General features: G+C 36.9%; 1 protein-coding gene across 2 annotated transcripts; it reads right to left on the bottom strand.

Annotated features, from left to right (window-relative positions):
• Positions 1–652: 652 nt before the first annotated feature.
• LOC128684745 (aldo/keto reductase slr0942-like) lies at positions 653–22416 on the bottom strand. Of its 2 annotated transcripts, none has more exons than XM_070105037.1 (10): positions 22249–22416; positions 21730–21988; positions 19570–19734; positions 18501–18615; positions 18226–18389; positions 11887–11962; positions 10087–10225; positions 9477–9636; positions 2799–2917; positions 653–2150 (listed from the first exon to the last, which is right to left on the bottom strand). In XM_070105037.1, the coding sequence occupies exons 2-10, from the start codon at positions 21805–21807 to the stop codon at positions 1796–1798; spliced, it is 1371 nt and encodes a 456-aa protein (XP_069961138.1). In that variant the 5' UTR covers positions 21808–21988; positions 22249–22416; the 3' UTR covers positions 653–1795. The 2 variants fall into 2 exon arrangements, with proteins under 2 accessions (XP_069961138.1, XP_069961142.1); XM_070105041.1 differs by having other exon boundaries at positions 22347–22411.
• Positions 22417–24755: the final 2339 nt, after the last annotated feature.

The raw sequence follows: 24755 nt of genomic DNA, 5'->3' as shown, positions 1-24755 counted from the left end.
TACTGTGCCTTGTGGAACAGAGCTTTTCACCGTAGCCGCCTCAGACTTTACTCTGTTGACTACTATTCTTTGTGTTCGGTTTGTGAAGAAATTATAGATCCATCTACCAACTTTTCCTGTTATTCCTTTAGCACGCATTTTGTGCGCTATTACGCCATGGTCACACTTGTCGAAGGCTTTTGCAAAGTCTGTGTATATTACATCTGCATTCTTTTTGTCTTCTAGTGCATCTAGGACCTAGGAAATGTTTCAGGACAAACCTAGTGATAGATGATTGTGATGAATTACAAGAGTATGTAACAAGTGCTTCCAGCAGTGGAAGTTTACAATAATTATATAATGAGTATTACTGAAGAAGTTACGCCACAAACACAACTTTGTTCCTGCAGCTACGAATAAGCAATTACAAATACGCAATTACTAGTTCATGTAACAGCGTAACATACAACAGTGGGCCACATACAGCAGTCTCAGTCTGTCATGCAATTAAGGTTTTCGCTAAAACATTATTACTATTATTATTAGTGATATAAATGTGTAATACCGAGAATTAGGTCACTATGTAGGACTCGAGGAGAAAAAAAGGAAATATACAAATGTAATAAACGTTTATTTCTAAAAATATCGATTTAGAATGTATTCAAATCCTGACTATATAACTGTAAAGGCTACCCCACACATATCCACATTACGTAATATATATATATATATATATATATATATATATATATATATATATATATATATATATATATATATATATATATATATATATATATATATATATATATATATATATATATATATATTAACAAGTCGGCCGTCTCCCACCGAGGCAGGGTAACCCAAAAAGAAAGAAAATCCCCAAAAAGAAAATACTTTCATCATCATTCAACACTTTCACCTCACTCACACATAACCACTGTTTTTGCAGAGGTGCTCAGAACACAACAGTTTAGAAGCATATACGTATAAAGATACACAACATATCCCTCCAAACTGCTAATATCCCAAACCCCTCCTTTAGAGTGCAGGCATTGTACTTCCCATTTCCAGGACTCAAGTCCGGCTATATAAAAATAACCGGTTTCCCTGAATCCCTTCACTAAATATTACCCTGCTCACACTCCAACAGTTCGTCAGGTTTCAAAAACCATTCGTCTCCACTCACTCCTATATAACAGGCTCACACATGCCTGCTGTATGTCCAAGCCCCTTGCACACCACAAAACCTCCTTTATCCCCCTTCCTCCGTCTTTTCTTAGGACGCTTCCTTCCACTACAGATTTATACACCCTCCAAGTCATCCTATTTTGCTCTATCCTTTCTACATGACTATATGAATAAAAGAAACGAAAACAACTAATATGTTACAAGGACTCAACTGTAACGTAATAACTTAAGAGATGAAAAATCTTTTCAGATGAAACACGATATTGTAAGATAAAATATATGTCTCTTAAACACATGAACAGTAAAACGTCAGCAGTTAATACAGAATAACTCACAATCAAGTACAAAATAAATAGCATCAACTTTGTGTAACACTGAAGCCTGGTACTAACCACACTTCCTACACGTGATATATCCGGAGTATTGACGAATACTGAGGACTAGTATTAAGTATACTCGATACCCGTGATATATCTAGAGTACTGGCAAATGCTGATGCCTATTGCTAGCCACACTGATCATAAATTTGATATCCATAGTACTGATTAATCAATATTTGGTTACATTAAGAAAAAAATATATCATTCTTTTAAAGTTTTTAGTTTATTTTGCTTGTAAATTTCTAAGAACTCCATCGATGTCGGTAGCATTTTTTTATTTTTTTACGTTTTCGGGGCTTTGAATCAGTTGCCTTTTTCTCTCTTCGATAATTCCTGATTCTGATTACAGGAGTATCCAAATGCTCTGGAAACTGAAATTTAGAGAGAAGCATCAAGGTGTTGTGGATGGAATCACAGCCCTCGGGTTGCGCGTCAGTCATGTTTTTTTCTTCTTTATCCCTTGAGAATGTTGAGTATTCACTTAGCCTGCGCAGGATGGAATCTATTCTCTTCTTTTCATCTTCTGCCGACGGCGGAGGGGGCGAGTTTGTCTTTGTCTTGAAGAAGCAGAAGGGCCACAGTGAGTCCTTTTGTATCCTGAGGGAGAGATAAGGATAGTTTCTTATTTTCCAAATGAACCTGCTCTCTACGTTATGTATGTACTGTCAATACATTTGACTGAAAAAACACACATACATATTCATACACATACATGCACACACAAACTTATGTACACATATCCACAAACGAACACATTCAACTGACACAAAGACATAGGAGTTAAATTTAGATGAAGTGAAAATTAATATAAACATGAAGGACTGTAATGGTATGTAATCACCCACAATGTGGATTAAACCACAATCGCAGTCAGTGGATATCTGCATTAACCGAAACGTAAGCTTATCAAGACAGTAGATGTAATAAAGATCACTGTGTGAATGAAACGTCGTGGTTAAGATATTCACTCTACCCAATTATCAGTCACTTCAGAGGGACGAGGAGACACGATCATAAAAGGATACGATAAAGAAAAAATGGAGGAGATTTTAGCATTAACATCAGGGAGAACGAGAGGTCACAACTGCAGCCGAAAAAAGGGTACCAAAAAATAAGACGCCAGAAAATTGTCATCAGAGAGTACCAGACTGGTGGAATACTCTAGCAGGCAGTGTCTGTGTTCCATTACTAAATTCATGGGTAAGTGTTAAATCCGTAGGCTTCATACATAAATCAGCAACTTACTCTGGTTCATCGGTAACGGATGCAAGTAACTTCCTCCTGCCGATGGGTCGTGGGTTCAGATTATTTATTCTACACAGCCTTTTCATCCTGCACTCGGTCAACTTAATATTTTGTATTTGCTAAAAAGAGAAAATACGTATAGCACATCACAAAAAACACAGCTATATACTGTATGTATGTATATATATATATATATATATATATATATATATATATATATATATATATATATATATGTACCACGAACGAGTGGTATTTAATCAATAACAACACTGCGACTAGCCGAGGGCTCGAACCTGTGTTGTTTTGGCCCGCCTCATGGTGAGCGAAAATCACACGATGCTCTAACCCACAGGACCAACCAATCCTACAAAGATCACGTACCCAGCAGAGTTAGGTGTTCTACCGTGATCCGAAGACATACGGTGGTGTGGGTGCCTCAGAGCTAATTTCATCCTACTCCCCGTTTGGTGTTCCAGCCTTCACATACAGTATATATCGTACTGTAACCACAAACGAGTGGTATTTAGTCAATAACAACACTGCGACTAGCCGAGATCTCGGACACGTGTTATTTTGGTCCGCCTCATAGTGAGCTAAAATCACACGACGCTCTAACCCACAGGACCACCCAATTCTACAAAATACGGATTTAACACTTGCCCATGAATATAGTAATGGAACACAGACACTGCCTGCTTAGAGTATTCCACCAATCTGATACTCTCTGATGACATTTTTTTTGGCGTCTTATTTTTTTTAGTACCCTTTTTTTCGGTTGTAGTTGTGACCTCTCGTTCTCCCTGATGTTAGTGCTAAAATCTCCATTTTTTTATCGTATCCTTTAAGGATCGTGTCAAAATATAATATATACTGCTTGTGGAGGTTAGTACACCAAACGAGGAGTAAATGAAATTAGCTCTGAGGCACCCACACTATCGTATGTCCTCGGATTACGGTACAACACCTAGCTCTGCTGGGTGCGTGATGTATATATATATATATATATATATATATATATATATATATATATATATATATATATATATATATATATATATATATATATATATATATATATATTAACAAGTCGGCAGAGTATATGGAGAATAAAAGAAAGGTGAAGAGAGCGGTGAGAAAATGCAAAAGGAGAACAAATGACAGAGTGGGAGAGGTACTGTCCAAAAATTTTGCTGAAAATAAGAAAATTTTTTGGAGATAAGTTAAGAAAGTCGAGGGAACGACTGGATTTGTCATTTAAAAACAGAGTAGGGGAATTAGATGAGCTGGAGGTATTGGGCAGATGGCGGGAATATTTTGAGGAACTTTTCAATGTTGTTTAAGAAAGGGAGGCAGTAATTTCCTGCAGTGGGAAGGGATGTATAACATCTTTTTTAGGAGTGAAGAAGAGCAGCAGGATGTGAGTGTGGGGAAGGTACGCGAGCCATTACGTAGACTGAAAGGGGGTAAAGCAGTTGGAACTGACGGGATCATGACAGAAATGGTTAAAACCAGGGGGAGATATAGGGTTGGAGTGGTTGGTTTTGTTTAATAAATGTATGAAAGAGGGGAAGGTACCTAGGGATTGGCAGAGAGCTTGCATAGTTCCTTTATATAAAAGGAAGGGAAGGGAAGGGAAGGGAAGGGAAGGGAGACAAAAAAAAAACTTGAGTATGCTCCACTTTCTTGGTTTGCCTGCCCCCCCCCCCTCTCTCATCTGCGACTGCTTGACAGAGTGGAGAACAGAGCAAGACGTCTCATCTCTCGCCTGGACCCATCCAGGATAGATCTGTCATTTCAGCAGAGCCTTCAACACAGGAGGGATGTGGGTGGCCTTACTGTTATGCACAAGGCCAATATTGTCAAAGTACCACACTTGGATCCACTTCGACGCCAGCGTGAAACAAGCTTTTATGCCATAAGACGGGCAGAAAGCAGCAACTTCACTCTGGCTGTACCCTTCTCCAGAACATCACTCCATCTGAGATCATATATACCCAGGATGACTCGAGTATGGAACACATTCGTACAGCATAATGATGTCAACGAGATAACGTCAGTTGATCAAATGAAAATGCTGGCCCACAGATGGCTCCAACTTCATCCTGTTCCCTACTTGTATGTCTCATAACAATAAAAATGCTTTCAAATGAGCTGATGTAGGTAGCAGCTCTTAGCTTGTCAATAAAGTTAGGAATCCTTAACCTGTAAATAGTTTGTCAATAAAACTAGGGATCCTTAACCTTGTCAAACCCTGTGAAAAAAAAAAATATTGTAAAAATTATAGAGGAATAAGTTTACTGAATATACCAGGTAAAGTGCACGGTAGGGTTATTATTGAAAGAATTAGAGGTAAGACAGAGAGCAGGATTGCAGATGAACAAGGAGGCCTTACAGTGGGTAGTGGATGTGTAGATCAAGCGTTTATATTGAAGCATATATGTGAACAGTATTTAGATAAAGGTAGGGAAGTTTTCATTGCATTTATGGATTTAGAAAAGGCATATGATAGAGTGGACAGGGGAGCAATGTGGCAGATGTTGCAAGTATATGGAATAGGTGGTAAGTTACTAAATGCTGTTAAGAGTTTTTATGAGGATAGTGAGGCTCAGGTTAGGGTGTGTAGAAGAGAGGGAGAATACTTCCCGGTAAAAGTAGGTCTTAGACAGGGATGTGTAATGTCACCATGGTTGTTTAATATATTTATAAATGGGGTTGTAAAAGAAGTAGATGCTAAGGTGTTGGAGAGAAGGGTGGGATTACAATATGGGGAACCAAATACAAAATGGAAGTTGACACAGTTGCTTTTTGCTGATGATACTGTGCTTTTGGGAGATTCTAAAGAAAAGTTGCAAAGGTTAGTAAACGAGTTTGGGAAGGTGCGTAAAGGTAGAAAATTGAAAGTGAACATAGATAAGAGTAAGGTGATGAGGGTATCAAACGATTTAGATAAAGAAAAATTGGATATCACATTGGAGAGAGGGAATATGGAAGAAGTGAATGTTTTCAGATATTTGGGAGTTGACTTGTCAGCGGATGGGTTTATGAAGGACGAGGTTAACCATAGAATTGATGGAGGAAAAAAGGTGAGTGGTGCACTGAGGTATCTGTAGAGACAAAGTAGGGAATGTACTAAAGTATAGTGGTACCAACACTCTTATATGGGTGTGAAGCTTGGGTTGCAAATGCTGTAGCGAGAAGGCGGCTGGAGGCAATGGAGATGTATTGTCTAAGGACAATGTGTGGTGTAAATATTATGCAATTTGAGAGTGTGGAAATTAGGAGGTGTGGAGTTAATAAAAATATTAGTCAGAGGGCTGAAGGGGGGGTTGTTGAGGTGGTTTGGTCATTTAGAGAGAATGGATCAAAGTAGAATGACTTGGATAACGTATAAATCTGTAAGAGAAGGAAGGCGGGGAGAGGGGTCGTCCTCGAAAAGGTTGGAAGGGGTAAAGGAGGTTTTGTGGGCGAAGGGCTTGGACTTCCAGGAAGTATGTGTGAGCGTGTTCGATAGGAGTGAATGGAAACGAATGGTTTATGGGACTTGACGAGCTGTTGGAGTGTAAGCAGGGTAATATTTAGTGAAGGGATTCAGGGAAACCGGTTATTTTTATATAGCCGGACTTGAGTACTGTAAATGGGAAGTACAATGCCTGCAGTTTAGAGGAGGGTTTTGGGATATTGGCAGTTTAGTGGGATGTGTAACAGGACGGTATATATATAATTGGGGCCCTGATATTGTAATTATTTCAGGTCACTTTTTATATTGTATCTTTATATATGTTTCTAAACCGTTGTATCTGGGCGCCTCTGCAAAAACAGTGATTATATATGAGTGAGGTGAAAGTGTGGAATGATGATGAAAGGATTTTCGTTTTGGGTAACCCTGCCTAGGTGGGAGACGGCCGACTTGTTGAATATATATATATATATATATATATATATATATATATATATATATATATATATATATATATATATATATATATATATATATATATATATATATATATATATATATATATATATGTCGTGCCGAATAGGCAGAACTTGCGATCTTGGCTTAAATAGCAACGCTTATCTTGCCATATAGGACAAGCGAAAATTTGTGTATGCAATAATTTCGCCAAAATCATTCTGAACCTAACGAAAAAAATATATTTGATTGTGTTTGTTTAGTGCTAAATTATTGTAAACGTATTTAAAATATATTTAGTTGGGTTAGGCTAAAATAAATTGCTCTTGTTATAATGAGGTTAGGTAAGTTTTCTAAGATTCTTTTGGTGCAAAATTAAAAATTTCTACATTAACATTAATGAAAAAAAATATATCATTAAACGTATAAGAGAAAATTTCAGAAATGACTTAATTTTAAATGAGTTCTTGCTAATTGACCAGTTTTGCATATTCGGTACGACATATATATATATATATATATATATATATATATATATATATATATATATATATATATATATATATATATATATATATATATATATATATATATATATATATATATATATATATATATATATATATATATATATATATATATATATATATATATATATATATATATATATATATGTCGTGCAGAATAGGCAGAACTTGCGATCTTGGCTTAAATAGCAACGCTCATCTTACCATATAGGACAAGTGAAAATTTGTGTATGCAGTAATTTCGCCAAAATCATTCTGAACCTAACGAAAAAAATATATTTCACTGTGTTTGTTTAGTATTAAATTATTGTAAACAATTCAACAATATATTTAGTTGGGTTAGGCTAAAATAAATTGTTTTTGTTATAATAAGGTTAGGTAAGTTTTCTAAGTTCCTTTTGGTGCAAAATTAAAAATTTTTACATCAACATTAATGAAAAAAATATATCTTTTAACGTATAAGAGAAAATTTTAGAAAGGACTTAATTTTAAATGAGTTCTTGCTAATTGACCAGTTTTACATATTCGGCACGATATATATATATATATATATATATATATATATATATATATATATATATATATATATATATATATATATATATATATATATATATATATATATATATATATATATATATATATATATATATATATATATGTCGTGCCAAATAGGCAGAACTTGCGATCTTGGCTTAAATAGCAACGCTCATCTTGCCATATAGGACAAGTGAAAATTTGTGTATGCAATAATTTCGCCAAAATCATTCTGAACCTAATGAAAAAAAATATATTTGATTGTGTTTGTTTAGTACTAAATTATTGTAAACGTATTTAAAATATATTTAGTTGGGTTAGGCTAAAATAAATTGCTCTTGTTATAATAAGGTTAGGTAAGTTTTCTAAGATTCTTTTGGTGCAAAATTAAAAATTTCTGCATTAACATTAATGAAAAAAATATATCTTTAAACGTATAAGAGAAAATTTCCGAAAGGACTTAATTTTAAATGAGTTCTTACTAATTGACCAGTTTTACATATTCGGCACGACATATATATATATATATATATATATATATATATATATATATATATATATATATATATTTCAACAAACAAATAGGAATATTTTATTACATAATATGGTACAGAAGATTTAAGAGATACATTGTTGATATAAAGGTGGCATATACGGTACATGTTGTTACGTGTGTATCACCAATTATAAGGCGAAAATCTCATCCAGCTCCTCAGAGCTGGGGTGTGCCCAAAATACAGCAGGCATATATATATATATATATATATATATATATATATATATATATATATATATATATATATATATATATATATCTTTCTTTCTTTCAACACACCGGCCGTATCCCACCAAGGCAGGGCGGCCCAAAAAGAAAAACGAAAGTTTCTCTTTTAAATTTAGTAATTTATACGGGAGAAGGGGTTACTAGCCCCTTGCTCCCGGCATTTTAATTGCCTCTTACAACACGCATGGCTTACGGAGATAGAATTCTGTTCCACTTCCCCATGGAGATAAGAGGCAATAAACAAGAACAAGAATTAGAAAGAAAATAGAAGAATACCCAGAGGGGTGTGTATATATATGCTTGTACATGTATGTGTAGTGTGACCTAAGTGTAAGTAGAAGTAGCAAGACGTACCTGAAATCTTGCATGTTTATGAGACAGAAAAAAGGACACCAGCAATCTTACCATCATGTAAAACAACTACAGGTTTTCGTTTTACACTCACTTGGCAGGACGGTAGTACCTCCCTGGGTGGTTGCTGTCTACCAACCTACTACATAGATATATATATATATATATATATATATATATATATATATATATATATATATATATATATATATATATATATATATATATATATATATATATATTCAAACAGCTCCGGGGAGAACCATTGAGTTTTCCCTGAGGTACGTTTATTGTGTTCTCTGAGGATGAGGGTCCCCATTCCAGCTATAGAGGTGGTACTTCCCTATATTTTTCTTATATATATATATATATATATATATATATATATATATATATATATATATATATATATATATATATATATATATATATATATATATATATATATATATATATATATATATATGCATTACTGATTTTTGTCCCCTTTGATTTATATCATTACTGTTGAAACTGTCTTTAACAAAAAATGGGAAGCGTCCTCCTAGAGCCTTCCCCAGTACCTGGAACATCCAACCGATGCCAATCATCATATCGTTGTCCAAGACGAAGGGGATCTGTGCCTGATACAGGTGACACAGCAGCACTATCTTAGCATCAATATCCATCACGTCAGCCATCCTGTTCACCAGAGGGTTGTGTATAAGGGCAGGTTTACCTGTCCTGAAATACCAGCACATCAGGTTGATAATAATGATATAGATGATAGCAGATGAACGATGGCCTAAGCCGACAAGTAGTGAAATCCACACGCTGCTTGCCGGGAAACTTTTTATACGACTTTATCAAGTGTGATGATGCTGATTATTATTATTATTATTATTATTATCAGTACTTCCAGTAGTCGCACTGGTTCTGTAATAGCATATTCATAACAAAATACCTTTACCTACCTAACACATTTACCTCCCAAACACATCAACCTTTCCAACACATTTATTTCCCGAACATCAGGAACACCACACACGCTAACATTTCCCACCTCCTTTGTCAACACCAGAAACACCACAGTGAGTACCCTAACACCACAGTGAGTACCCTAAGACCTCCCACCTCCGTGCACTGATTCATGTGGGCCCATAAGGGGGATTACCCAAGGGATGTATACCTCACCTTGGCACATAAAAGGGATTACCAAAGGGGTGTATGGCACACACAGCAATGTTATTCTCCTGACACATGCTACGAAGCTCCTCCTTCATGCTATACAGGTTCACCTCCACCTGCAACACCCGTGGGTGCACAGTTGCCTCTGAAATGACATAGGATACTTTACAAAAGCACTTGATTAGACAAACAGCACCTTATCCTTAAAAAAGGGGCACGTAACTTATAAAAAGGGAAATATTTCTAAAATGAGTATCTGTTATTCAAATTAGTTACGTTTACCTGGAGTTTACCTGGAGAGAGTTTCGGGGGTCAACGCCCCCGCGGCCCGGTCTGTGACCAGGCCTCCTGGTGGATCAGCGCTTGATCAACCAGGCTGTTGCTGCTGGCTGCACGCAAACCAACGTACGAGCCACAGCCCGGCTGATCAGGAACTGACTTTAGGTGCTTGTCCAGTGCCAGCTTGAAGACTGCCAGGGGTCTGTTGGTAATCCCCCTTATGTGTGCTGGGAGGCAGTTGAACAGTCTCGGGCCCCTGACACTTATTGTATGGTCTCTTAACGTGCTAGTGACACCCCTGCTTTTCATTGGGGGGATGGTGCATCGTCTGCCAAGTCTTTTGCTTTCGTAGTGAGTGATTTTCGTGTGCAAGTTCGGTACTAGTCCCTCTAGGATTTTCCAGGTGTATATAATCATGTATCTCTCCCTCCTGCGTTCCAGGGAATAGAGGTTTAGAAACCTCAAGCGCTCCCAGTAATTGAGGTGTTTTATCTCCGTTATGCGCGCCGTGAAAGTTCTCTGGTTTCTGAAAACGGAACCCGATTCCTAAAGAAAATGGCACATGACCTCTAAAGGAAAGGCCCATCTCTAAAATGTGTTTTATTTAAATATAGCATGTCTAAAATATTCTTCTGATTAATAAACGGGAATTGTTTTTTTTTTCAACGACCCGGCCGTCTCCCACAGATGCAGGGTGACCTAAAGAGAAAAACGAAAGTTTCTCTTGTTAAATTTAGTAATTTATACAGGAGAAGGGGTTACTAGCCCCCTTGCTCTCGGCATTTTAGTCGCCTCTTACGACACGCATGGCTTTCGGAGGAAGAATTCTGTTCCACTTCTCCATGGAGTTATAAACGGGAATCTGATTCCTAAGAAAAGGTTCCATATTCCTAAAAAGTAGGTGAGTTATAAAAAATGGCATTTGATTTCTAAAATAAGGCCTGATTTCTATAAAAGATACTTGATTTCTAAAAAGATCTGATTTCTAAAAAAGCACCTGATTTTTATAAAGGTACCTAATTTATAAAGAAGCACTTGATATCTCAAAAAGGTACCTAATTTATAAAGAAGCACTTGATATCTCAAAAAGGTACCTGATATCTCATAAGAATTTAAAAAAAAGAGGAGAGCCGGTTTTGACTGAGACCAAAATTTACAGAAAGGCTGTAGTGTGCCCTGGAACTGATACACAAAGATATAAAGTCTCTCTTAGTGGAACAGGAACATATGAGGTAGCAGCTTTATTGTGGGATTAGGAGACGGAGGATCGAGCCTCCGCCAGATTGCGCTAAATGACCAACAACCGGCTTGGCGTTTCGTTTGTCAATTTACAATGCTAACCAATAACCTAGTCTTCGCTGTTTGCCCACAGGGTCTAAATTTTTTAGCAAGTGACGTACAGCATGTGAATACTGAAGCTGCCTTTGATCAAAAGCCCTCAGCAGTATCAAAGCACCTCTCTCTCCCTCTCTTGAAGGAGATTAGCAACATAAATTGTAAAAAAAAAAAAAATGGAGGCTTCCCTACCTTCCAGGAGTTTCTCAATCTGAGGTTGTGAGAAGTTTTTCAGTCCAAGATTGTGAGCCAGTCTACATCCCAGGACCTGCAAGGATGAGTGCATAAATAGTTTACATACAAAGACATATAAGTGTAAGTATACATACGATTGGTATTCCAGGACCTGCAAGTGAAAGTATACATGCAGTATACTTTCACTTGCAAAACCCGTAAGAGATCATACAGTATATATACCAGGACACGCCAGTTTATATACCAGGACTTCCAAGGGAGAGCAAGTGGAAGATTACTGCTGATGTCGATGGAAGTCATTGTGATGAGTTACTGTAACACGCAGCTTATTAAAGTATGTTCACTTGACCCAGGCCTTTCCCTGCCTTAACCGCTCCACCTGGTCAGAAATTATATGTCACACTACTTTTGTAGGAGTGAACAATTTTTCATGTCCTAAGATCATAACGGAGATAATTCACACAATACTGGTGGTAAACTGACACTTTTAGTCTCGTAGGTAAGATATGACTTGTCTTGCCAGAGGCGCGCAGATACCACAGTTTAGGTGTCGCTTTAACAGCAAATGTATATTGATTATTATTATTATATTTAGGAAGTACTAAACCCATTGCGGGTCATGTCATACAACGATTGAGAAATGGGAGAATATCAGGTATGATCCAAGGAAAGTGAGGATAGATCCAATTCAAGAGCCCTCCAGCAGCATCAAGGTACCTCCTAAAGGGAAAGATATATACATCTCTTGGTGTACATACCCTATGCGGAACAAATCTACAAGTGATTCACTTAAGTCCCTATTTAATTCCACGTACCTGGACCACCCCATTTAATGCCGCATACCTAGACCAACATTACGTTTGCCTCTAACTGGTGTTATATACCTGAAAAAGTTATGAAGGTCTTTATGCAACATCCCATACCTACACCAGTACCCCCTCTCCCCTTTCCTCAGGAGTTATCAGGAAAGTATGATAATTTCACCTGGGTTTTTGTCAGAAAAAAAAGCTTCCGCTGGCTTTCTTGTCCATCCGGTAAAAAATTAGTCACATCACAGGATGTGACAGTAGCACTTCCTGCAAATATATATATATATATATATATATATATATATATATATATATATATATATATATATATATATATATATATATATATATATATATATATATATATATATATATATATATATATATATATATATATATATATATATATATATGTCGTGCCGAATAGGCAGAACTTGCGATCTTGGCTTAAATAGCAACGCTCATTTCGCCATATAGGACAAGTGAAAATTTGTGTATGCAATAATTTCGCCAAAATCATTCTGAACCTAACGAAAAAAATATATTTCACTGTGTTTGGTTAGTATTAAATTACTGTAAACAAATCTAAAATATATTTAGTTGGGTTAGGATAAAATAAATTGCTCTTGTTATAATAAGGTTAGGTAAGTTTTCTAAAATTCTTTTGGTGCAAAATTAAAATTTTTAACATTAACATTAATGAAAAAAAATATATCTTTAAACGTATAAGAGAAAATTTTAGAAAGGACTTAATTTTAAATGAGTTCTTGATAATTGACCAGTTTTACATATTCGGCACGACATATATATATATATATATATATATATATATATATATATATATATATATATATATGTCGTGCCGAATATGTAAAACTGGTCAATTATCAAGAACTCATTTAAAATTAAGTCCTTTCTAAAATTTTCTCTTATACGTTTAAAGATATATTTTTTTTCATTAATGTTAATGTTAAAAATTTTAATTTTGCACCAAAAGAATTTTAGAAAACTTACCTAACCTTATTATAACAAGAGCAATTTATTTTATCCTAACCCAACTAAATATATTTTAGATTTGTTTACAGTAATTTAATACTAACCAAACACAGTGAAATATATTTTTTTCGTTAGGTTCAGAATGATTTTGGCGAAATTATTGCATACACAAATTTTCACTTGTCCTATATGGCGAAATGAGCGTTGCTATTTAAGCCAAGATCGCAAGTTCTGCCTATTCGGCACGACATATATATATATATATATATATATATATATATATATATATATATATATATATATATATATATATATATATATATATATATATATTTAAACAAGTCGGCCGTCTCCCACCTGAGGCAGGGTGACCCAAAAAAGAAATAAAATCCCCAAAAAGAAAATACTTTCATCATCATTCAACACTTTCACCACACTCACACATTATCACTGTTTTTGCAGAGGTGCTCAGAATACAACAGTTTAGAAGCATACACATATAAAGATACACAACATATCCCTCCAAACTGCCAATATCCCAAACCCCTCCTTTAAAGTGCAGGCATTGTACTTCCAATTTCCAGGACTCAAGTCCGACTATATGAAAATAACCGGTTTCCCTGAATCCCTCCACTAAATATTACCCTGCTCACACTCCAACAGATCGTCAGGTCCCAAGTACCATTCGTCTCCATTCACTCCAATCTAACACGCTCATGCACGCTTGCTGGAAGTCCAAGCCCCTTGCCCACAAAACCTCCTTTACCCCCTCTCTCCAACCCTTTCGAGGACGACCCCTACCCCGCCTTCCTTCCCCTATAGATTTATATGCTTTCCATGTCATTCTACTCTGATCCATTCTCTCTAAATGACCAAACCACCTCAACAACCCCTCTTCTGCTCTCTGACTAATACTTTTATTAACTCCACACCTTTTCCTAATTTCCACACTCCGAATTTTCTGCATAATATTTACACCACACATTGCCCTTAAACAGGACATCTCCACTGCCTCCAACCGTCTCCTCGCTGCTGCATTTACCACCCAAGCTTCACACCCATATAAGAGTGTTGGTACTACTATACTTTCATACATTCCCTTCTTTGCCTCCATAGATAACGTTTTTTGACTCCACATATACCTCAACGCACCACTCACCTTTTTTCCCTCATCAATTCTATGATTAACCTCATCCTTCATAAATCCATCCACCGACACGTCAACTCCCAAGTATCTGAAAACATTCACTTCTTCCATACTCCTCCTCCCCAATTTGATATCCAATTTTTCTTTATCTAAATCATTTGATACCCTCATCACCTTACTCTTTTCTATGTTCACTTTCAACTTTCTACCTTTACACACATTCCCAAACTCATCCACTAACCTTTGCAATTTTTCTTTAGAATCTCCCATAAGCACAGTATCATCAGCAAAAAGTAACTGTGTCAATTCCCATTTTGAATTTGATTCCCCAAAATTTAATCCCACCCCTCTCCCGAACACCCTAGCATTTACTTCCTTTACAACCCCATCTATAAATATATTAAACAACCATGGTGACATTACACATCCCTGTCTAAGACCTACTTTTACCGGGAAGTAGTCTCCCTCTCTTCTACACACCCTAACCTGAGCCTCACTATCCTCATAAAAACTCTTTACAGCATTTAATAACTTACCACCTATTCCATATACTTGCAACATCTGCCACATTGCTCCCCTATCCACTCTATCATATGCCTTTTCTAAATCCATAAATGCAATAAAAACTTCCCTACCTTTATCTAAATACTGTTCACATACATGCTTCAATGTAAACACTTGATCTACACATCCCCTACCCACTCTGAAACCTCCTTGCTCATCCGCAATCCTACATTCTGTCTTACCTTTAATTCTTTCAATTATAACCCTACCGTACACTTTTCCTGGTATACTCAGTAAACTTATTCCTCTATAATTTTTACAGTCTCTTTTGTCCCCTTTCCCTTTATTTAAAGGGACTATACATGCTCTCCGCCAACCCCTAGGTACCTTCCCCTCTTTCATACATTTATTAAACAAAAGTACCAACCACTCCAACACTATATCCCCCCCTGCTTTTAACATTTCTGTCATGATCCCATCAGTTCCAGCTGCTTTACCCCCTTTCATTCTACGTAATGCCTCACGTACCTCCCCCACACTTACATTCTGCTCTTCTTCACTCCTAAAAGATGGTATACCTCCCTGACCAGTGCATGAAATTACTGCCCCTGTTTCTTCCTTAACATTTAAAAGTTCCTCAAAATATTCTCGCCATCTACCTAATACCTCCATCTCCCCATCTACTAACTCCCCTACTCTGTTTTTAACTGACAAATCCATACTTTCCCTAGGCTTTCTTAACTTGTTTAACTCACTCCAAAATTTTTTCTTATTTTCATTAAAATTTCTTGACAGTGCCTCTCCCACTCTATCATCTGCTCTCCTTTTGCACTCTCTCACCACTCTCTTTACCTTTCTTTTACTCTCCATATACTCTGCTCTTCTTATAACACTTCTGGTTTGTAAAAACCTCTCATAAGCTACCTTTTTCTCTTCTATCACACCCTTTACTTCATCATTCCACCAATCACTCCTCTTTCCTCCTGTCCCCACCCTCCTATAACCACAAACTTCTGCCCCACATTCTAATACTGCATTTTTAAAACTATTCCAACCCTCTTCAACCCCCCCACTACTCATCTTTGCACTAGCCCACCTTTCTGCCAATAGTCGCTTATATCTCACCCGAACTTCCTCCTCCCTTAGTTTATACACTTTCACCTCCCTCTTACTTGTTGTTGCCACCTTCCTCTTTTCCCATCTACCTCTTACTCTAACTGTAGCTACAACTAAATAATGATCCGATATATCAGTTGCCCCTCTATAAACATGTACATCCTGGAGCCTACCCATCAACCTTTTATCCACCAATACATAATCTAATAAACTACTTTCATTACGTGCTACATCATACCTTATATATTTATTTATCCTCTTTTTCATAAAATATGTATTACTTATTACCAAATCTCTTTCTACACATAGCTCAATTAAAGTCTCCCCATTTACATTTACCCCTGGCACCCCAAATTTACCTACTACTCCCTCCATAACATTTTTACCCACTTTAGCATTGAAATCCCCAACCACCATTTCTCTCACACTTGATTCAAAACTCCCCACGCATTCACTCAACATTTCCCAAAATCTCTCTCTCTCCTCTACACTTCTCTCTTCTCCAGGTGCATACACACTTATTATAACCCACTTTTCACATCCAATCTTTATTTTACTCCACATAATCCTTGAATTAATACATTTATAGTCCCTCTTTTCCTGCCATAGCTTATCCTTCAACATTATTGCTACTCCTTCTTTAGCTCTAACTCTATTTGAAACCCCTAACCTAATCCCATTTATTCCTCTCCATTGAAACTCTCCCACCCCCTTCAGCTTTGTTTCACTTAAAGCCAGGACATCCAGCTTCTTCTCATTCATAACATCCACAATCATCTCTTTCTTATCATTTGCACAACATCCACGCACATTCAGACTTCCCACTTTGACAATTTTCTTCTTCTTATTCTTTTTAGTAATATTTACAGGAAAAGGGGTTACTAGCCCATTGTTCCCGGCATTTTAGTTGACTTTTACAACACGCATGGCTTATGGAGGAAAGATTCTTATTCCACTTCCCCATGGATATAAAAGGAAAAGTAATAAGACCAAGAACTATTAAGATAATATATATATATATATATATATATATATATATATATATATATATATATATATATATATATATATATATATATATATATATATATATATATATATATATTAACATAAACATAAATGAAAAAATATATTTCTAAACGTATTAGAGAAAATTTTAGGACTTAATTTTAATGAGTTCTTGCTAACTGACCAGTTTTACCTATGCGGTACGACACACACACACACACACACACATACACACACACACACACACACACACACACACACACACACACACACACACACACACACATACACACACACACCCATATATATATATATATAGATATATATATATATATATATATATATATATATATATATATATATATATATATATATTCAACAAGACGGCCGTCTCCCACCGAGGCAGGGTGACTAAAAAAAACACTTTCACCATCATTTACACATAATCACTGTCTTTGCAGAGGAGCCCAGATATGACAGTTTAGATGTCACTCCAAACTGCCAATATTCCAAACCCCTCATTTAGAGTTCAGGCATTGTACTTCCCACTAACTAACCCGTATCCCACCAAGGCAGGGCGACCTTAAAAGAAAAACTCTGGCTTTTCTTTATAAAATTAGTAATTTATACAGAAGAGGTTACTAGCCTCTTGTTCCCCGCCTTTTAGTCACCTCTTACGATAAGTATGGCTTACAGCATGGCATGGCTTAAGACAAGGTCTTCCAGACATTAAACAAAACTCCAGCAGTTACTAACGTATCTAGCAAGGTAATCCCAGATGGCCCACAGGTTCTGTAGTATGTCAGGTATGACACATAAGGTACCGGTATCCTCGTCGCGTCTGAAGATGTCACCCTCGTCTAGCACGTCCCAATAAGTGCCGTATCTAAGGCTTTGGAAGATGGTCAGTGGGTCGCTACCTGTGAAAAGTGTTCTATATTTTAATACTTGAAAATCTGTATCTTATTAGTAAAATGATCTGCATTTTTATGAAATGTGAGAGAATGAGAATACATGTATCATCAACATACCCTCAAGTCCCACAGGATTTTCCAAATAGAGGACGTCAACCGGGGTTTTGTCTAAGCGCTCGTAGAAATCGTGAATAAGTTTCAGAGCATCGTCTAATCTTACTGGCACTGGTATCTAAAAATCGATAGAAAGAAATGTTTATCGTAAGCATACAGCAACAATATATGTATAAACGCATAAACAATTATTATTATTATTAAAATCATAACTAAACGATGAACCCATAACATAAAGCATTAAATACAATTAGTAGCAATTTCAACAATACAGGTACAATAATAATAATAATAATAATAATAATAATAATGTGTTTCAGTCTCATCAAGGCGCTCGAGGAAATATAAACATTCTTCTATCCTAGTACACCTTTCAGTATAAAATCTTCATTAGGTACCCCATACCCATCCTGTGGGATGTAGTCAAACGATTACAGAGGCACATAATGGGTCCAGGGACTGGCCCACAAAGTTTTGATAGCTGAACATGTTGCAGTATTAACGAACTATACACCTTACGATACAAACATTCTTTATAACCTACAACAAACCCACCTTTCTCTTGCATGCTTTCTCTTCCTCCCTTCCTTCTCAAAATTATATATGATTAGAATTATTTATTATAGATATCTACTTATATCTTGACATATAAGAGCGGGTATATACAAAGAAAGATCGCAGTCAGCAGGATTCGAAACTACTGCTGAGAATGGTCAAGATTCTCAGGCAGCGCTCTAGTCCACTCGTTAGTTTATGTTTATTATGCACCCCATACCCATCCTGTGGGCGGTAGTCAAAAGATTACAGAAGTACATAATTGGTCCAGGGACTGGACTCCAAAGTTTTGATAGCTGAGCAAGTTACAGAGGTAATGAACTCACAATTTACAAAGGTAATGAACTCACAATTTACAAAGGTAATGAACTCAATTTACAAAGGTAATGAACTCACAATTTACAAAGGTAATGAACTCCAGGTAGGTCTAGTCACAATCAATTGTGACTAGTTCACTCGGCCACACAAATGCCACATTACAAATCCTACATTACAAAAATTTACCCCAAAAACTTACCGAAGTAGTTATAAAAAAGCGATTAAAACTATAACAGTTGCTGGAACAGAATCTTCGTAGCTGTTTCAGCACTATATCGGAGACTTCTCCTGAGATAGGGATGTCCAGGTGACGGTGTCCGAAACGAAACGTGTCCTTCAGCTGCTGAATAAGTTCACTATGATTCTGCGAGAGAGAAAAAATATAAATAACATTGTTCAGTAGAGTCATTTTGATATTGCTTTAGAAGATTAATATATAAACAAAATAATTATTGTTTACAAGAAATGCCGCGTATTCTGTGCTTATTTTTTGTTTACAAATGAGCCTCTTCTCAAAGGAAGGGGGTGCCTTGATGCTTGTAAAGAGGTTCTCCATCCAAGGAGTCGGAGCTTCCTTGGATCAAACCTGATTGCCTCCCATTAACCAGGCGCTATATAATCCCTACGGGTTTAACGTTTCCCCATGATTATAATAATCGAAGTCATCGATATTAAATTTTCTTAGATCTACATACAATTTACACACTTGTATTGGCACTTAGATGCTGGTCTCTTCTTGTTTGTAGCTATATTTTTCTTTTATTAGGCTGGATGGGTACATGAGTGGGTGTGAGCTGGACCTGCTTACCCAGTAGGAACCTACTGCAGTATTCCTTCATTCTTGTGTTTTTGTTTTTAGAATTCAACATACTAAGTGATGGTTCTAATGAAGATAAAAAATTTCAGTGCAACGTTGTTAACCTTGTTATATCTTAATTATCGATTAAAGTCCTGTAGAGTGCATATACACTGTGATATGGGGCAAACTATAGCATGTTTTATTCATGGGGAAACGCTAAGCCCGCAAGTGTTATACAGCTCCTGAGGACTTAGAGGTGACCAGGTTTGATCCGAAGAGAGGGTATTGCAATTTCTTGGATCAAGAGACCATCATTAGCATCAAGGCAAACCCCCTCCCTATCACCATTCAGTTACATTACTCTCAGCTACCAATTGACAAATCATTAATGATTATATTGGATATAATCCTACGCCCCCTGTAAAATTCCGGTTTTATTTAGTGTTCTTTGACATAATCACTGAGTATCAGTAGCTTAACAACAACCCTAACATTTTTTTACAAACTCTGTTTCTTCCTTCATGTTTTTATAATAATTAATATGTCAATCGAATGTTTTGTAATAAAAAATTTACAGCATGCGTGTGTGAGCGTGATAGATAGGAGTGGAAGTAAATGGATTTTGGGAATTGACAAACTGTTGGAGTGTGAACAAGCTAACATTTGTGAAGGGATTTAGGAAAACCGGTTAGCCGGACTCGAGTGCCTGTACTCTGACGGAGAGGTGGGGATATTTGCAGTTAGGAGGGGCATCTAAACTGTAGTATCGGCGCGCCTCGGGCAAGACAGTGATAGAATGAATGGTGAAAGTGTTTCTTCTTTTTTGGGTCCCCCTGCCTAGGTGGTAGATAGCCGGTGTTAATACACACACACACACACACACACACACACACACACACACACATATATATATATATATATATATATATATATATATATATATATATATATATATATATATATATATATATATATATATATATATATATATATATGTATATATATATATATATATATATATATATATATATATATATATATATATACATAAATATATATATATGTATATGTATATATATATATATATAAATATATATATGTATATATATATATATATATATAAATAATGTATATATGTATATATATTTATATATATATATATATATATATATATATATATATATATATATATATATATATATATATATATATATATATATATATATATATATGTGTGTGTGTGTGTGTGTGTGTGTGCGCTTGTCCATGACTATTACACATTGTTTAGAACAATTTTACACTGGCAAAATGCAGGTAAATTCTTTAAATAAATGGAAGAAACTAATCTCCGTATATCTTAAAATTAGATAAGCACAAAATTTCACGAGTCCTTGGTAAAAACATTCATCACGAATTTGTTTATATTTACATTTCAGTTCAGTACTTAATTTGCAGGTATACAATGTAATAATTACGGTTTGCTCCCCGTTTCTAAAAGGAAGGATTTATGTTTGTGTAAAGAAGACTGATCGAGACATAAAGTCAAATACTAACACTTACCGTGGTAAAATGAATGCCAATCCTGGGTATGTCCATCATGGGTGGTTTTACATTCATAGACTTATCTAACTTACTCATTTTTACAGTAAAGGATTAAATATAAGAGGGAGATATTCGTCAGTGTTTTCTGTAGACTGAAGGTTACACGAGGAAACTTCGACTCCTTTCGTTACGTGTATAACTAAAGACGTCATCGTAGGTTCAGGTTTTGTATGTCACAGCATGATGCATCGACGGTGATAAAGTGATAAGTTTAGTTCTGTTGAAAATGGTATAAAATACCGACAAGTTGCTGATTAAGACACATGTGCAACAGTTGGGTATCTTTGTTGATGAAACGTTTCGCCTCCACAGTAGACTTCTTCAGTCAATAGAGGCAGCAGGTCAGTACCTCAGCCTGGAAAAAAATCAGCTACATGGTACCCTTGCTTTGGTAGCTACATGGTAGCTAAATTCTTCTCCAGGCTGAGCTACTGACCACCTCAAATATTATTTCTCCAAGGTTGATGAACTTATTACCTTCATTTCACTACTACACCTGCTGCCTCTTTATTTAACTGAAGAAGCCTACTGTATAGGCAAAACGTTTCAACAATAAAGATACCTAGCTATTGCACATGTGTCTTAATCATCAAATTTAGTTCTAATGTGGAGTCAAATAAGTTAATATACACAATGCTTCACGGACCCAGCTAACACTGCTTTGTTTACCTTGGTCTGCCCCCCCCCCCCCGGTCGTACACTTTTCAAAAGTTAAAAGAAAAATATTCCATGCAGTTGATTTGCTACATCAAAAACCTGTTTACGGTAAATTTGGCCATAATACTCTAGTTATATTATTATTATTATAATAAAAAAGAAGCGCTAAGCCACAAGGGCTATACAGCGTACTCTAGTTATAGCCTATTGAAATCCAGCGCTACTGTTATGTTAGAGAAGCTCAAATACACACACACACATACATGTATATATGTATATATATATATATATATATATATATATATATATATATATATATATATATATATATATATATATATATATATATATATATATATATATATATATGTATGTATTAATTTTGCCTGAATCGGAAGTCTATAAGGCGATTGTGTCATTTCCTGCAGGATCTGCAGGTTACACGGGAATTCTACCTCAGCACCTCAAGGAGATGGTAAATCCAGTACTCGGTGCATCTGCATCACTTCTTCTCACCGAGTTAACAATTTTCGTCAACAACTGCCTGGCTGGGCGAATCCCAGAAGAAATTAAACCTTTCTTTTTTGGAGCCTCACTGTGTGCGTTGAAGAAGGATGGGGGAATCAGACCCATTGCGGTTGGAAACACTCTTCGCCGTCTCGTTGCCAAAGCAGCAGTAAGAAACATTCGCCTAGAAGCTGCCAGTTTACTCCAGCCACATCCGGTGGTCTGGTGGCTAAAGCTCCCGCTTCACACACGGAGGGCCCGGGTTCGATTCCCGGCGGGTGGAAACATTTGACACGTTTCCTTACACCTGTTGTCCTATTCACCTAGCAGCAAATAGGTACCTGGGTGTTAGTCGACTGGTGTGGGTCGCATCCTGGGGGACAAGATTAAGGACCCCAATGGAAATAAGTTAGACAGTCCTCGATGACGCACTGACTTTCTTGGGTTATCCTGGGTGGCTAACCCTCCGGGGTTAAAAATCCGAACGAAATCTTATCTTATCTTAACTGGGCTTTGGGGTCCCTCAAGGCAGTGAAGCTGCAGCTCATACGGCAAGGGCCTACATCGGGGACCTACCAGAAGACAAGACCGTAGTCAAACTTGATTTTAGAAATGCCTTTAATATGGTAAAGAGAGATACTGTCTTGCCAGCTGTTCGGGATCGCTTCCCCAGTCTTTTTCCCTTCATTTCAGCCGGCTACAGCAAACCCTCAATTCTTTTGTTTGGAGAACATGAAATTCTCTCATCAGAAGGTGTTCAGCAGGGTGACCCACTAGCTCCACTTCTCTTCTGCTTGGCAGTAAGAGAACTAACTTCCAGCCTATGCAGCGAGCTCAACATCTGGTACCTAGATGATGGCACTCTGGCAGGTACTGAAGAGTCCCTGGTAGGGGACCTACAACTGGTGAAAACACAGGGAGAAAACTTGGGACTCATCCTCAATCCCTCCAAGTGTGAAATCATCACAGCGAACCAGGAAATAATCAATGCTGTGCGTGGAATCCTCCCAGAAGTCTCTACTACCACTCCGTCCAACAGTACCCTCTTGGGAGCACCGCTGGGTCACCAGGCCATCGACACAGTCCTCAAGGACAAATTGAATGTCCTGATGAGAATGGAGGAGAGAATAAGCAATCTTGATGCCCATGATGCTCTGTATCAACTCACAAGGTGCCTTACTATTCCAAGACTCACTTCAATGTCCTGATGAGAATGGAGGAGAGAATAAGCAATCTTGATGCCCATGATGCTCTGTATCTCCTCACAAGGTGCCTTACTATTCCAAGACTCACTTACTTCCTGAGGTGTGCACCCTCTTTTGACAACCCAACACTCGACGAATATGACGCACACCTGAGGTTTCCAGTGCATTAGTCAAGAAGATTGTTCCCGAACGCTTGTGAGACGTGGTAGGAGCCCAAGACCCCAGGTTTACTGAAGCAGCGATTCGGTGGGACACCCTTACAGATTCCTCCAGTAGACCAGCTCCTCACAAAAAACACAAACAGTCCCACTGGGACAAACCGATCATGGAAAAAATCGCCAACACAATGCTCTCCAACGACTCAGGAAAGGACAAAGCTCGTCTCCTGGCAGTGAAGGCACCACACTCAGGAGATTTCCTGTTAGCTGTTCCCAATTCCTCCCTGGGCACTCGACTAGACCCACAGGCCATTCGGATTGGTGTTGCTCTTCGCCTAGCCGCCCCCATCCTCACCGAACATAGGTGTATTTGCGGCAGGGCGACGGCTGATCAATTCGGACTTCATGGTCTCGTGTGTCACACAGCAGAAGGGAAGTATGCCAGGCATGAGGAGGT

This window comes from Cherax quadricarinatus, chromosome 5 (assembly GCF_038502225.1).
Source record: "Cherax quadricarinatus isolate ZL_2023a chromosome 5, ASM3850222v1, whole genome shotgun sequence".
Lineage (NCBI taxonomy): Eukaryota > Metazoa > Arthropoda > Malacostraca > Decapoda > Parastacidae > Cherax > Cherax quadricarinatus.
The sequence above is the reverse complement of the archived record's forward strand: the minus strand, read 5'-3'. Positions and strand labels throughout refer to the sequence as shown.